At 44.0% G+C, this 16022-nt stretch overlaps 1 protein-coding gene across 1 annotated transcript in view; it reads right to left on the bottom strand.

Moving 5' to 3' along the window:
• The window catches only part of epha4l (eph receptor A4, like), a 67828-nt gene extending 55223 nt beyond the window's left edge, over positions 1-12605 (bottom strand). Inside the window, exon 1 of the mRNA XM_021316861.2 lies at positions 12267-12605. Within this exon, the coding sequence (XP_021172536.2) occupies positions 12267-12600 (334 nt within the window). The 5' untranslated portion in view covers positions 12601-12605. The remainder of the gene's footprint in view (positions 1-12266) is intronic.
• Positions 12606-16022: the final 3417 nt, after the last annotated feature.

Genomic DNA, 16022 nt, shown 5'->3' with positions numbered 1-16022 from the left:
ATGTAACAGTTTACAAGGTGTGAATACTTTTTTTCCAGGCACTGTAGGGAAATGTTCAACATTTGGCTGGTTATCAGCAACTTAAGCTGTATAAATGCCTCCAGATGTGTCAAACATTTCCTCATCATCCTGTGTATCATTGTGAAACACTTTCAATAATGCACTTCACAAAAAAAAAGGTCTTACATCACACTAAATCAGTTTTTTGCTGGAGGTGTTTTCTTCTGCTAAACAGAGGGGTTGCTAGGCCTCGGCTTGTGTTTCCAGAAAACGGTCTTTTCAAAGGTCCTCCCCGTCCCACAGTGTCAGGTGAAAACGGCTCAACAATAAACACCAGCGATATTGGCTCTAATATCCATCAGCCGCTGCTGGAGGTCGAGATATGACCACACCAGGCTTGTTCAAAGAGCCATATCACTCTGTACCCACAACCCCCCACTTCACCTTTCATATCTTCAGCCGTTTATCAGAGCCAGAGGGCAGCAATTGATTCATCTTCCTTTCTTCTCTATTGCACGCAGACTGTTTCTGTCACATATACGTACACACAAGGACATCTACAAAAAACGATCTCATTTCAGAACCGCTCTTCTCTCAACCCCTGTCATATTCTTCCGAAAGATTTCTCTCCCTTCCTGTTCTGTCCATCCTCTAACAAACCACAGAGGTGTGAAACTTCAAGAGGAACGCGTCTCTTTTTCGTCTCCCTGCCCTTCCAGCAGTATCCAGCGACTGGCTTCGGATCAGAAAGGATCAAGGTTTCTAATCCCAGAGACATGCCCTGGCATGGTTGCACCTCTGCCTCTGGCTGGAGCACTGCAGCTTCAGGTCTCCCAACGCTGCAAGACCTCCACATCCCCCAAATTACATTTCAGCTCCCCCACAGGGACATTGCACCTTACAAGCAACCCCACGGTGTGCTTGATGCACAAACAAGATTGTATTTTGAGGCACGGACGATTTGCAGGAGGGTGGCCAGTTGATCTCAGAGTTCTGGGCTGAGGAGCAAAGATTTCTACCTGCACACATGAAAAACTACAGGCTTATTTATTTAAAGAAAGTGCTGGATTTATGCCGTTTGGCCAGAAGTTGGGTATACGACCAAACGTTTGGTCGAAACTTCAGACTGCATTTGTTGGATTGGACAAGAAGCTAAAAAGGAGCGTTTCCTCTTTTTTGGAAAGGAATGTTTCCTGGCAAGAAAACGACAACACATGACTTGTTTTTGAAAAAGAAGAAGTTTAGCCCCAGCTTCTTGCAAATAGAATCCGTGTGAGCTTTAAAATCTAAGTTTTTCTCTGTAGGAGGACACAAGCTGAATAGAAGAACCGACAGCTAGCTAGCAGTTAGCTTAGCATAAAGCTGTGCTTCTGTGCTTTTTTGTCTCTCTTGTTGTGTCTCTGCTCTGTCTTCTGTAACCCCAGTCGGTCGAGGCAGATGACCGTTCATACTGAGCCCGGTTCTGCCGGAGGTTTTTCCTTCCCGCTAATGGGTGGTTTTTCTTCCCACTGTCGCTTCATGCTTGCTCAGTATGAGGGATTGCAGCAAAGCCATGTACAATGCAGATGACTCTCCCTGTGGCTCTACGGTTCCTCAGGAGTGAATGCTGCTTGTCGGGACTTTGATGCAATCAACTGGTTTCCTTATATAGGACATTTTTGACCAATCTGTATAATCTGACCCAATCTGTATAATATGATTGAACTTGACTTTGTAAAGTGCCTTGAGATGACATGTTTCATGATTTGGCGCTATATAGATAAAATTGAATTGAATTGAATTGAATTGAAACAGTGGTGATGAGGGGGAGTATTTCTTGGGCAGGAGAGAGCTTGTGATGCTGCCTATGTTCTTCTTTGGCATGGCCCTTAGTCTTTAATGTCTTTAGCGTTTGTTGTAACACGATGATTTATGTTAGCTTAAATTATAGCCAGGTTTCCCTGTCGTTTTGAGGCCTTTAGATAATTCTGTGAAGGATCAACCACAGGGAATACCACCGACTGACCTTTTTCAGTGAATTTAGAAGTGCAGTCAGCTTGGGTGGGTCAGAGAGCTTAGAAATCACTACTGCAGCTTTCAAAGCTGTCAGTGATACTACAGACGGGTTTGATTGGATTAGATTTAACATGCCAAGTTGGCAGAATAATTGTCTTTGTTTTGGTCTCACAAATTCAAATTATATTTATACAGACTGTCTTCAGAACACGCATGGCCCATGCCTGAAGTTGTCACCGAATATTAACGTCAGCCTGCAAGCTCAATGGATCCTCTGCAGCAGGAGAAAAAACCTACTGCACAGCGTCTATCTATGAGAAAGAGAAAAAGACGAGGGAGATGAAAGGAGTTTTTTTCCTCACTGTTCACTGCATTTTGGGTCTGCTCTCAGTTTATCTCTTCCTTAAAGAGAGGTGTTTCATGTTGCTGCAGAGAGGAAACCAGTCTCTACTGTGATATTGATCAGTTCTAACTGCTCAGCATATTTACAAGCCTCACAAATGTAGTAATTATATACACTACTGCTCAAACCTTTGGGATCACCTTTCTTCAATTCTGATAATAATAATTTAATCAGAAATACAGTCTAGACATTGTCACTCACACCAGCATCCATTTATGTTATAAATTAATGAATAAATGTGATATAAAACATTACCATATGTTTATTAATCGGTGCGGTTTGTAATTTCAGCAAGAGTATGAATAATGGTTGCTTATTTTGTTGTAAAGAAAAATGAAAATATGTTAGACTTATTTTTAATTTCTGTGTTATTATAGTTCTGAGTAAAACTGCGGGTATTTTTACTCAAGGTTATCACATCACAAGAATCTCCTACCACAAATGACGCAGTCCGCGGTGCCTTATTTGTACCAAATTTTAGACTTCAAGCAGATTAAAAAAACAACTTTAGTTGAACGAAGAGAAGTAAGAGATGCTGTATGGAGATGCACAAAAGCTCATTTTCAGCTTGATTAGCGCTGACCTTTGACTGCTCAGTTGCAGACTCAAAAATCCAATCTTTTTCCATAGGGTGAATGCACAGAACATTTTATTTGTCACCACGTGTTACCACGGCGAAATTTGTCTTTGACCACTTCGGTTCACATTAAACACAATGAAGGCGAAAACTGACAAACAAACAGGATAGGAATGAGGGTTAATTTTTTTTTTCTTTTTTGCACGCTGTTAAACATAAGTAGGTTTCAGCAACAACAATACTTGTCATCGTGATAAACTAATTTTAGACTCTGTTAGGTAGTAAATACAGAGGAAACACACGGGTGTATGAACTTATTTAAAATGAACTCTGTTTTTTTACATGTCATAAGGTGCCTGAGGATCATTCAGGGCTGCGAGAGAGCGAGAGAGAGCAAGTCTTCCTCAGGAAGGCTGAACTGTGCCTTTTGAGCTTTAATCTTCTCTGTTTTTGAGCATGATAAATTTGGAGAAATTGGTAACCTTTTGGAAATCTCACACTAGGGCAAAGGCTCCACATTCTTTAGGGAATTAACACAAAAATTGGACTCTGTAATCATGCTGTCTTCGTTTTAAAATTTTATTTTACAGCGACTGTTCTCTCTCACACATGATGTGGCATCACCTCTGATTTTGACATGAATAAATTAAGCACCGTTCATGTCAAGGCTATGAAGACTAGAAAAAAAAGTGTTTGGAATATGATGAACACTTTGAATACTAAAGCGGTGTTCAGTTTCCTCCACCACCATGATTAGAAAAGGGGGATCTCAGCTCATTAACATGGGCACTGTGTCCAGGCTCAGGGCCCATCAGATTGCACAGCGGCTCTTTATTGCAAGCCTTTTTTGTCATAACCCTTAACTGATTGCTGCAGAGGAGCTCTTTGATTTGGCCACTGAACCCTGTGCCCCAAGAGGAAAAGGATGACGGGGAAATAGAAGAAAAGACCACCTACTATTGGCCCGGCAGGACCGAGGGAGCTTAAGATAGAAATCAGCGGGAGAAAGAGACAGGGGGAGATAAAAACATTTTCAAGGTGTTTGCAATCAGCTTCCCATTGTCAGAAAGCGAGAAGAGAGCGGGTACTGTCCACCTGAGGAGCCGCTGGGCCTCTTTGTTCCCCGGTTCAGATCGCGCAACCAGATAGGGGCTTTAATGGAGGTTTATGATACAGCACGCGATATGCCCATTGAGACAGATGCACAGAATAAATACACGACAGATAATGGCGTGGCTCGCACACTTACAGCTGCATTTTGCCCCCCCGATCAAAGGGATTTCTGTGCAACGGTGAACCGATGGATGAAGTGCAGAAAAGGCACTGTTGCCAGGTTGGAACTAAATCTCTTTCCACTTCACTTCCCCCCCCCCCCCCCATGTGTTTTGTCTCCTTTTTTTCTCTCTCCCTCTCCCTGCCTCCTCATCTCCATCTCCTCTGCTCCTCTTGGCGAGAGAGGTCCGTTCTGCCTCTCTGTCAGAACAGAGAAGGTGGCAGGGGCCCTTTTTTTTTTTTTTTTTTTTTTTCTTGTCTTTCACAGGCTCCCTCTCTCCAGAGCCATCTAACCCATGCCCACTCGATGCCTGTCCACTTCTCCCTCCCTGCCCGTCTTTCTCTGCCTATACATCCGTCCATCTCCCTTTACAAACTCAGCCTCCCCTCTTTCAGCCGTCTGCCAGCTGAGCGAGCGGGGAGGAAGGTTTTCAATTGAGCCGCAGCCGAAAAGAGAAGGGGCAAAGGGAACAAGAGCGAGAGCACGCAGGAGTGCGGGGAGAAAATGGAGGGGGAAGAAGGGGAAGCAGTCGGAGGAATCGGGAGAATGGCAGGGATGGTTAAAGAGAGACGGAGGGGGTTGTGTTGGTGGAGAGCCGGGGTATTGATTCAGGGCCTTTTGACATGCTAATTTGCTTGCTGACTGCTTTAATCGCTCCCTCTTCCCAACGCGGGCTTCAAAGAGAGGATGCTTTTCAGAAGGATGAGTGCAGAGGAGAGAGGAGGAGAGGAGAGCAGAAATGTTTGTCAATTTATTTTTTTTCCACTTCCATGCCACATATGGCGCTGATGCCATTTGACAACCGTGCTAGCGCCTCTGTACAAACGCCGAGGACGCTGTCAGGAAAATAGTGTACTTACTGTCCAAGGCAAAGCTTGCATGTTAATTTTGTGCAAATTCAGAGGTGAATAAAAAAAACACCACAAAGACATTTGTTACATTAGAATCATTAGTTTAAGCTGTGATGGCAAATAACTGCGCCGATGCACCAATAAATGCCCAGGAGACAAAATGCACAAAAGAAATGAATATTTTCTGTTGAGACATGCCCTCCAAATATACAATGAAAATAAAAGTCATTTAAGATCTCTGAGTATTTAAACAGTAAATCTTTGTCAAGTCATGCTCCTGTTTAGTATAACCGCTGTGCCATTTCCCTCCCTTCCTAAATACATCAGTTTGTTTTTATATAGTTACCTCATTCCATAACTAAAGGAGATTAATAGCCATTAAAATGGTCAAACCTCAAGTATAATCCATCTAAGAGTATATTTTGAAAACTGTGTATTACATAATTTTTTTATGGAATCCAGTTTGGAGGGCGTACTCTTGTTTTAGCTTATCTTTTAATCTTTTAGCATTTTAATTACTGGTGACACATAACCACATCTGCTTCCAGCAGACTGGACTGCAGACTGTTGTTTCAAACAGTTGGATGTCAAAGCAGTTACAGCCACAGGTTTACTCTAGGCCACTAGGAAAGGGCCCTATAGGTGGAGAATTTCCGCAGTTAGGCACAAAAATACCACGATTACAAAGGAACAGTGAATGGGGCTGATTGACCACTAAATATTTATCGATTGTCAATCTAAATTCCACAATTAGTAAACGTTTTAGACTAAGATCCTTTTTTATGGGAAACACACTGTTGGATGGTAGGCAAGCTAAAATTCTGTTGTGCTTTTTTGTTGAAGTGGCACAGATTAAATATTTAAGGTTGATTTTTTTCACATTTACTCGTATTAAAGTTAGTGTGCTTTTTCTAAACAAAAGCAAAATTAACTTGAAGGTATATTTGATTAGGTGGTGGTGCAATTGTGGCTAATGTATTTCCACAATGCATATTTTTTAAATCATATAAATAGGCAATTATTTTATTCGGAATCTTTTCTTCCAATTTTACACTAAAAATAGAACTGATTTAGGATTATAAACTACGTGGCTGTTTAAATTCACTCGACAAGCATAAGAATGATTAAAATACCAACATAAACTAAATGCAAAGCACAAACTCATCTGTCCTACATGCACCTTGGTTGTTTTAGCTTCAATCAGTTGTGTTGCAGTCAGAAAGTTATGGTTCTGAGTTCAGCTTCCTCCCCTTCCACATGTTGAGGCAACCTCGAGGAAGATGCTTAGACCCAAGTTGCACGCCGGACTGCGTATCGGTGTGTGAATGTGAGCATGGTGGTGAGTGTCTCCGGGTGATTATGGCTCAAGTACAAAATGTTTTCAGCTATCAGTATGCAAGTTCAGTCCATTAAAGCTATTTGAAAAACTTCTAAAACACAGCTCTCCAAGTAGGCTTTCTGTTCGAGTGGTTCTGAACGATGTTTTCTTTTATAAGTCAATTATATCTATTGTTGATCCATTTCCCTTCAATTTATTGTGTTACACAATACAGAATCTGCCTGTAAAGCACTTTGGTGAAACTAATGCTTTCTGTATTAATATTCTAATGTCATTTCTAAACTGTAGCTCAGGCCAATGTTTTTATATATATATGTATATATATATCCATCCATCCATCCATTTTCCAAACCGCTTTATCCCTCATGGGGTCGCGGGGTGTGTATATATATATATATATATATATATATATATATATATATATATATATATATATATATATATATATGGAACCTAAGTTTGACATACCACATATATTTGGACTTTCCTGTTGCAGGGCTAAAAGAAAAATAATCAGAAAAAGAGTTTTGAATTTCTCTGGTTCTAAAAAAAAGAGAGGTTAAAAACTCACTGGGGGATAAATGAGCAGAAGTTGATTTTTCTCTTTCCTTTGCAGCACTGCGGTAATACGCACGTGCTGCGGTATGCCCGGCACTGTGGGAGTACTGCGGCTATCAGCGCGGGTCACGTTCTATCACCGGTTGCTTCCTGCCCTGAGCAGGCCCTGTGTGTGCTCTTGTGTGTGTGTCTGTGTGTGTGTTGGTGTGTGTGTGTGTGTGTGTGGGTGATTTGGGGCTAGAGAGGGGTGTTGAGTGCCGAAAACTGCAAAGGGAACAAACACCGAGGCGGGACGGCCTGCCGAGCAGGAAAAACTTTTCAGCACCTCAGCTAATGATGTCTGAATTACCACCAGCAGCCCCTCCTCCAGCTACTAAAGAGATTTGTGCATTGAGTGGATTTTAGCTGCAACGTTTAGGAGAGCAGAATATTAAAAATCGTTTTAAATAATTTCTTCAGCAGGAGTGGGTGGAAAACCTCATGGGGTGTTCTGTCCTCTCTCTCTCTCTCTGTACCTGTTGTTCTTTTCTGCTTTCAGTTGGTAATAGATTCCTCGTCTCTATTCAGCAGCACAAAATGAGCGTCTCTGGTGGCTGGGAGAGTGATGAGTACATTCACCTCCATTCTGCTGCACTCGGCTCGGCTCAGACTGTGCATGCGTGCATCTGCCGTACATATGTGTCAGTGTGCGCTCGCTGCTCGCCGTGCCGTTTTGCACATGTGCAGAGCGGGGTATTCAAGCATAAGGCCAAGCATGTGTGTGAGCAGGCACACTGATTCCCCTCTTTCTCTGCATGAGCCTGAGCGTCTATAATTGGAGTTAGAGTGAGCACTCAGGAGTGTCACTTGTGAATGCACGTCTGAGAGAAGAATGACGGGTGATGATGTTCAGTGTGCTACCCCCACCACCCCCCCACCCCCGCCGCTGAAGGTATAATCTCATTATTCAGCCCACTTCCTGCTGCTGCCACCACAGACAGGCTGACAAACACTAACCACCTCGACGGCCGGCACAGAGGAAGGAAAAGAGGGAAAGCGCGAGAATAAAGACAGTGTCAATGGGTGAAAATTACTAACAGGAGCTTGGCAAAAAAAAAAGAGAGTATAAAAAGAGAGAGATGTAAAAAAAAAAGATGAATGCAGATAACAAATCACTGAAGCGAAGGGAAATTTAAGGAGACAGATGACATGGGAGAGAAAAAGAACAAGCAAGCGACTATAAGCCGGCGTAAAAAGAAGATGCAAATACCTAATTTGTGCATATGCAGAGGAAGAGGGGGAGGAACACAGGGTGAAACAGGAGAGGGAGACTGGGTCTGTGTATTTAAAGCCACCGGGGACTGGCTGGCTAAATAGAATTACGTGGTGAATTTAGAATGATGCTCCCAAGCGCATATTTAAAACTGTCAACAGAGGGAGGGAGAGAACGGGAGACCCAGATAGACACTCGCACAATGAAGAGAGGAACCTCATCCCCAAAACCTCTTAATCCAGCACCAATGAGGAGACTGTCTGCAGGAAATAGTGCGGGACTGGGGAGGGGGAGCGGGCCCGTCAGGTGGAGAAAAGCTGTCATCACACAATGACATCCCAGTCTGACCTTCAGCTTTTGTTCATTCAGTTATGCAGGTAATACAGGCAAAAAAAAAGTGAAAGCTGAAATAATGGATTCAGAAACTGTAGCATTCATGTAAAACTTGGGTTAAATAAATAGTGTGAAACATCTAGAAAAAAAACAACAAAGCTAGCGAAGATCTTAATTTTAAGAGGATTTAATTTAACTGGGTTAGAGTAATGCACTCCATCAATGTAAATGATAAAAGCATGCACGCTATTTTTTAACTTTAGAGAGAAACTTGAATCAAAGATAAAAATGCTCCTTTTTCCAAAGCTTAGATTTGTTTATTCTCCAACAAGACTATTGCTCATTGTCATATCCAACGTAGAGGTTGCTCAAGCGTGGCTTTTACAGCGCTCTGTAAAACTAAACAGCTTTCTCAAAACTCTTATTCAGCTTGTATCTCAATCCCTGGGTGTTTGAGTTTCTTTATCATTCTGTTTCTCCACTTTCTGCCATTTTAAGTTTGTTCTTGTGCTCCATGTACATTTAGTATTCTGCTAGATTTCTTCCCTGTGTTTTTCTCTGTTCAGTTCTTGACTCCTCCCCTCAGCTCCTTTGTATTCATCAGTTCCAGCAGTTCTCATGTGGATTCGTGTTCTGACCCAACAAGTCTGGTGTAAAATCTCACAAAACGTTTAGTACGCATAGTGGAGGGAAAGGGAAAGCGTTTGTCAACAAGGGATCTCAAAAAATAAAAAAAAGGCATGCTGTGTGTTGACTGAGATGAGTGGAACTTGTTCACAGCTCAGCAAGCACGCAATCTGCAGTGTTACATGAAACTGCTGAGACCGCAACAAGCTGGATCCTCAACATACACTAACAACTACAGTATGAAGGCAGATAAATCATAACGTCTAATCTGCTGAATTTAATAGAGGCACACACCTGAACTGTGTGGCCTGCTGTCGGACAGAGGTTTCTTCTCTCAGTCTCAAAAATACAGTAGAGCTAACGATCATTTATGTGCGACGATATGCATAGTTCTTCCAAATGTCTTCTTGACAACACCTCAAAGACTCTGCAGCTCCTCCAACATTAAAGAGCCAGATGAGGAGCGGGAGTCCATCCATGACCCCCCCCCCCCCCCCCCCCCCCCCCACCCCCCACCCCCCCCCCCCCCCCCCCCCCCCCCCCCCCCCCCCCCAACTTAAATCCTAACGGACAGGGTCTTCTCCTTAGATCAGGGAGGCCCTCAGTTCCCTCGCTGTCCCTCTCCCCTTGGCCCCGCGAGTACACCATAGTCACCCCAGGTCTACTTTGATTACAGACGCACATACAAGCTCTACCAACACAGCTGTCAAAATCGTGACATCTTAATCAATCCTGCATCCATGACCCTGTCAGACACAGCAGTAAGATGGATGCAGAAGGGGGCGGACCCCTGACCTCTACCAGAGGAGGGAAATGCAAGTCCTCTGTGCCCCATAAGCTCCCCCTCGGCTCCCTTTTCTCCCCAAACATCGCCATCCTCAGTCAGCCCTCCTGCCACCCAAACAATGACGGAGGAGATCCCATTCATCTTAGGCTGGGAACCAGGGGCCAAGGTGCCCTTGTAACCTCACGCATACACAGGGAGAGAAAAGAACCGCAAGCCTCCAAATGCACACCTTCTTATAACTGTGCTGTGCATAGCACAGAAAAAGTTTTTAAGGATAGGGGTGCACAGGTATCTAGTCTAAGTGCAGACTGACACCTTGTTTCGTTAAAATAGTTTCAAATCCCAGAAGATCAATCAAAAATCAGCTTCACCTCTAAAAATCACCCTGCCCCCAAAACAAGCTTCTGTCTGGGTTTCTTGGTCAACATGTCCTTAGTAGAGAGGAGCCCCTCTCCCATAGAGACTGTCACCTCGTGGGAATATTAACCAGCTCATCAGTGCACTTGAAGACCAATAGTGGGCAGCACCTTTTAACCCTGGAGTCAGCGGAGTTCATCTGCACCGACGCCTCAGGCTGCACCCGAGGCACGTCATCCAGAGTCCGAATGAAAGTGAACCGGTAAAACATAAACAGTGCAACTGAAGCTAAAGGGTAATGGAGTGGCTGGCATTGTTAACTTAAACACAATCAGGGAGCTGCTGTGATATGTGAGCTAAATGGATACATTGGCTTAAAAAGCAGCGGTGTCAGAATAGAGCTGGCAAAATGCAACAAGACTGCATTAGTCCCATTAAATCTATGGTCGCGTATCCATACGGGCCTTCTCTAGCAAGTTCCTGCTGCTTATTTCAAAAGGAATTATGATAAGGACACTACTTCAATTTTGCAAGTCACTATAAGAGAGTTTAATGTATGGGATCAAGGCCCTTTTTTCCCCCCAAACATTAGACGCTGCGATCGTAAAAGGCATTACAGAGTGCTAAAGAAGAATTACGTCAGCTCCGCGACTAGCATGTTTTGATCTCCTCCTTGCTCCGCTTTTTTGAAGCTAACTTCAGGAAGGAAAACCTGGCAGGAGCCATGTGAAACCAGTAACAGTTAAGTCTTTTTTTCTTGGCCATATCTAGAAAAAAGAAACCCCAAATCCCATCTGTGACTACTTGAGCCCCTTTACCCCTCCCCGCCCCGAGCAGCCAGTGGCACCCCTAAATCACCAGACCTGTTTGTCATGCAATTAGTCCTCCAAGATAAAGGCTCCCTCGTAAATTAGGAGAGGTGTAGTGGTCCGTCCCCCCTGTTAATCACCCGTGCCCAGCCTCTGACCCCTCGCTGCTGCGGCCCGCTGCTTTTTGTGTGTGATGTGACGGGCTTGTTGGAGGTGTCTACCAATAAACCAGTGGAGCAAAACTGGCAGCCGCCCTGCTGGACGGCTTACAAACCTGGGTCAGACTGTTAAAGCCCTTAACATGATCCACGAACACAGCACTGTGCCACATGTGTTATACTTCTTGGCGTGCACAATAAAACGGGCAGAAGGTATAGCAAATACTAAGTAATTCCAATAGAATGTTCTCATTTAAATACATTGAGGGACTATCAGATGTAAAAGAAACCAGAAGAGAGGACCTTCAATCATTGTTGAAGGGCCAGGTGTGGAATCGCAACAATCCGATTTTAGAACAGTCGTCCACGAAAGGCCGGTCCCTCCAAACAAACGGCACCGTCTCAGCCCCCAACTCGCCGAACATGCTTGGAATCATAAAGCACTTTTCTCCCGTTTCCACTCTCCCCAAAGCTGTCTATCTCCTTTTCAAGCTCTTGCTCCATTGGGAGCAAGAGAAAGAACAGGTGGGGGTGAAAGACGCAGCAGCGGTGTGAACCAGTTGGAGCTCTACGCTCCACTCCCGGTTTCACCAGTACTCCCGGGATACGTCCCTTTGCACAACACCTCCCAGTGGGCCTGCTAATTACTCCACTTACAGTCATCATTGCTTCTATCACCCAAGCACACCATGAAAAGAAGAGTGGAGAAAGCAAGTGAGCGAGGAGATAAAAATATCCAACAGAGTGCAAGGTGGGTAAATCAAGGGAAGAAAGCAAAGGATGAAGGCACAAAACAAAGGGGATAAAGACAAAGATTTACAGGTGGGGGAAGGGAACAATATAGTACCGCAGGATGAGTGTGGTCAGGATGGGTTAGGAGGATGTATAAATACAGAAGAAAAGGTTAAAAATCTGTTAGGAGTAAAAAAAATATATCTGCTGTTTACCTTGGCATTCTGAATTGCGTTCCTCATATCCAGGTTTGCACAGGCAGTTCCCTATGGGCACCAACCACTCTCCGTCAGCTCCACAGTACATCTTGGGAACCTCCCTTGGCACTGAATTATCCACACACGCACCACCAGTTTCCACCAGCGAGGAAGTATCGGGACCAGTGATGGTATCAGGGAACTGGGCCAAGTGTCGAACTGCTAAGGGGCATTTCTTGTAAAAGACCCTGACGGAAACAAGAGCAATGCACGCTCCAACATCTTGGAACGCCAAGTAGAAACCCTTTAGTCCCATGGGGCCCACGTCCCGGACCTCCGTGTTTAACTTCATGATGCGGTCCCGATATCCAATTGAGTGAAGCTCTCATCTGCAGCAATAGTGTCTATCTGCTGAACTGGTTCTCGCGGATGTAGCGCTCTTTGTCATTGTTGGATCGTAGTAGTAGAGGTTGAACGTTTCCTTGCAGGTTCCCATGACCCCCGGCAAGCTGTTGCAGTCCCGCAGGGTGAACTTGATCTCGATTTTGTAGACACGCAGGGCACCTCCCGGGGTATAAAGTCGGTACGTAGCCAGTTGTTCTGATTTGGCTCCATGACATTGCACACACTGGTATGTTGCGGATGGGATGTTCTTTTTCGTCCATTCATGCTCACTTCCTCCCACTGGGGAACAGGCAAGAACAAAAATGTTACAAGAATGTAATTAAACTTGATGCAGATAAGAAGATAAGCAGTAAGAAAAACCTGGTATGGGTGAATAATATCTTAAAAATATCTGACCATCGGGCTGTGCAATACAATATTGAGTGGTCGAGGGTAATTTAACCAAAATGATATATTTGGCTGTTTTTAGTCAACATTTGAGCTGACCACTGAACTTAATACATGTTTTATGAATGAAACCTAATAGACGTGTTATTCCTTGATATGGAATCCCGTTATTCAACATGTCTACTGAAGCCTAAGAAAGGAGAGTGTGTTATGAGTTTTATTTCTCAACATCTTTAGTTCAATAACATTAGGGGTGATATAGAAAAAAGAAAACACTTCCAGCGCGCGCACAAACATTGTTTCAGGACATTGGAGTAGATGTCGAGGGAAGGAATGCCATCACTGGATTACACAGATGCAGAAAGTCTTTGAACAAGTGCTAACAATCTAATGTGCCCGGGCCCTGCTTTCCGTCTAACATAATCGAGGGGGACCAGGAGACCGAGGTGCACATGTTCACTGAGGTTAGCATAAACTCATAAAGAGAAGGGAGGCACTGACGTGAGGTGCATGGATTATTTTACCCTGTGCAATTTGGCTTATTTTTGCCAAAAGGGAGTGTTTGTTTTACTTACGATAAAGTTTCCCCTTTCGACAGAGCACCGTTGAGCAAATATGGGCCTCGTCTTGAGAGGCTCAAAGCGGCATGCGTCCCGCAGGTTTTTTAACTTTGTGTTTAAAAAGAGTCTTGGACAGAGCCAGACTGTAAACAGAAGCAGACGAGCCTTTGGCTTGTCTGCTTTACCCATTTAGAAAACTGCACAAAAAAAGAATAGAACTGGGACGATGAGAGATACGGACGATGCTGGGCAGATATGACTCAATGGCTAATCGTAAACACTCCGGATTAAAACCTTATTTCCCGGGAGGAGGAAGGGATAATGCTAAATGCAGCTGCAGCTGTATGATTTGAGAAAACGTCTATCATTCCCTGCTGTTCCATTCCACTCTGCTCCCTTCCCTTTGGCCCCCCCCCCCCACACAACAACACCAACCCCCCTTCCCCTTTTGTTGTGGAAATCTAGCGCTGCTGAGATAAGGTGCCCTTCTCCAGATAGCAGGAAGAGGCAAAATGAGATCAATTGGTCATAATGAGAGGGTGAACGCAGGCTCGCAGGAGCTGCCAGGACCCTGTCAATCACTGCGTTGTGATAAAATGGCTGATAGCAGGACCTGAGCACAGTGCGAGATCGTTTGGAAAAAGCTCAAAAGATAGGGCCCAACATCTGTGTCTATGATTTTATATCTAGTAACTGGTCAAATTCTTTAAAAAAAAATTATTATTTTTCCCCAAACTTCACAAAGCGCAGTTGTGTTAGCCGTTCATTTCTGCAAGTGGACAAAAAGCAGGAGTCATGAGTCTTGGTTTAATCAAAGCACGTATTGATTCAGGCTTTTCGAGGAAAATTCAACATTTTATCAAATTTACACTTTGTAGAGCCGGTGGACGTGTCTAACCTTATTCATGCACTGATATCTAATATCAGAGGCAGTTAGAGAGTGGTATCACGCATTTAGTCGACCCTCTTCCTCTCTGGTTGTAGCCGGAGCTGAGGCTGAAGCCCACGGCACTTTCCGCGTTATTCATCCATTCCAGAGGACCCTCTATGAGCTGCCAAGTTCCCCTCTCTCTCTCTCTCATCTCTCTCTCCCTCGCTCTTTGCCTCCCTCCTCGGCTGAATGGTGGACAGGGATATAAAGTTTTCTCCACAAAGACCGATTCAATCCAACGTCTATTCAGGAAACCTGACGCCCGCCCGCGCAGTATCGGCCCTGCATCGCGACCATTACAGAGTGGTTAGAGGCGTGGGGAGCGAGCAGAAAGGGGAGCAGGGTTTCTGGTCTTGGGTTGATGGGAGAGGTCGGGGAGGGGGCTTCACAAAGTAGATTCTGGAACCTCCTGGCCCCTCCAGGTGTTCTGAAGTGTCTCCACATGTATTAACAAAGTATCGGGTTTATTTGATCAATATTTGGTGCACCTTTAAAGAAATGATCTCACCCCAAGGCACGACGTAGTACTGTATCAAGGCATGGCAATGTTCAAAAGTCACCATTTCAATCCACTGTTCCGTCACTGAAGTCCTTTTATAAGATTCCTGTTAAAGTGCTGAGGGAGTTTTATTCCCGGTGGAGCATAGGTAAACCAGAGCTGCCCCTTCTCCACCTGTTGCCAGCGCACAGCCGTCTGCTGGCTGAAATTGGGCTGTTTGGAAATATGGCTGCGAAAAAAACCTGACGGTCATGTTGTAAAAATAACCAGAACCCCATCCAGCACTCTTATTAACTCTGTTTTAAAAGCTACAATAAGCAAACAACTATGAGATGTCGTCAAGCAGCCAACTGCAAGGCTAGTGACCAGAGTTATTTAACTGGAATAATTAATCACTTATATCACTTGTTTGACTAGTGTAAATCTATAAAGGGCAGAATGACTAAAAGGCATAATTGAAAACTACCTAAATGTCATCCACATTTATTCAGCATTTTCCCCAAGCGTATGTATGAAAAATCATAAAGAACATAAATAATTAATTTATATCCAACCAATGAATGCTACAGGTATAATAATATAACTTTGACGAGACATATATTGGAATTTTTTGCAGTAGTATAACTCTACTTTTGCTGTTTAAAAGACAAGGTCTACTGTTATGCATTAAAGTCTCTTTTTATGTTAATGTGAACCTGTGGTATTTTTATTCAAGGTTATCATATGTGGGAATTTCAACGGCAGTGCCTCCTCACCCTGAGACTAATATCCTGACAGGTTGGAGAGAGTGACACAATAAATCTCCTACAGATATCCTGAGATGTCTCGCTGGGAAAAACTCTTTCTGGGGGGACTGGGTATTTATTCCAGGTTTTTAAACCCCCAACCTCCTGCAAATAATGGATATTTTTTCTCTGTGGGACATTCTTTGCAGTACCTACCCCTCCTTCTGTCGGGCTGGCGACCCATCCCAGCTCCCCCTGTACGGCCCT

The sequence above is a fragment of the Fundulus heteroclitus genome, chromosome 18 (genome assembly GCF_011125445.2).
Source record: "Fundulus heteroclitus isolate FHET01 chromosome 18, MU-UCD_Fhet_4.1, whole genome shotgun sequence".
In the NCBI taxonomy this organism is placed as follows: Eukaryota; Metazoa; Chordata; class Actinopteri; order Cyprinodontiformes; family Fundulidae; genus Fundulus; species Fundulus heteroclitus.
The sequence above is the reverse complement of the archived record's forward strand: the minus strand, read 5'-3'. Positions and strand labels throughout refer to the sequence as shown.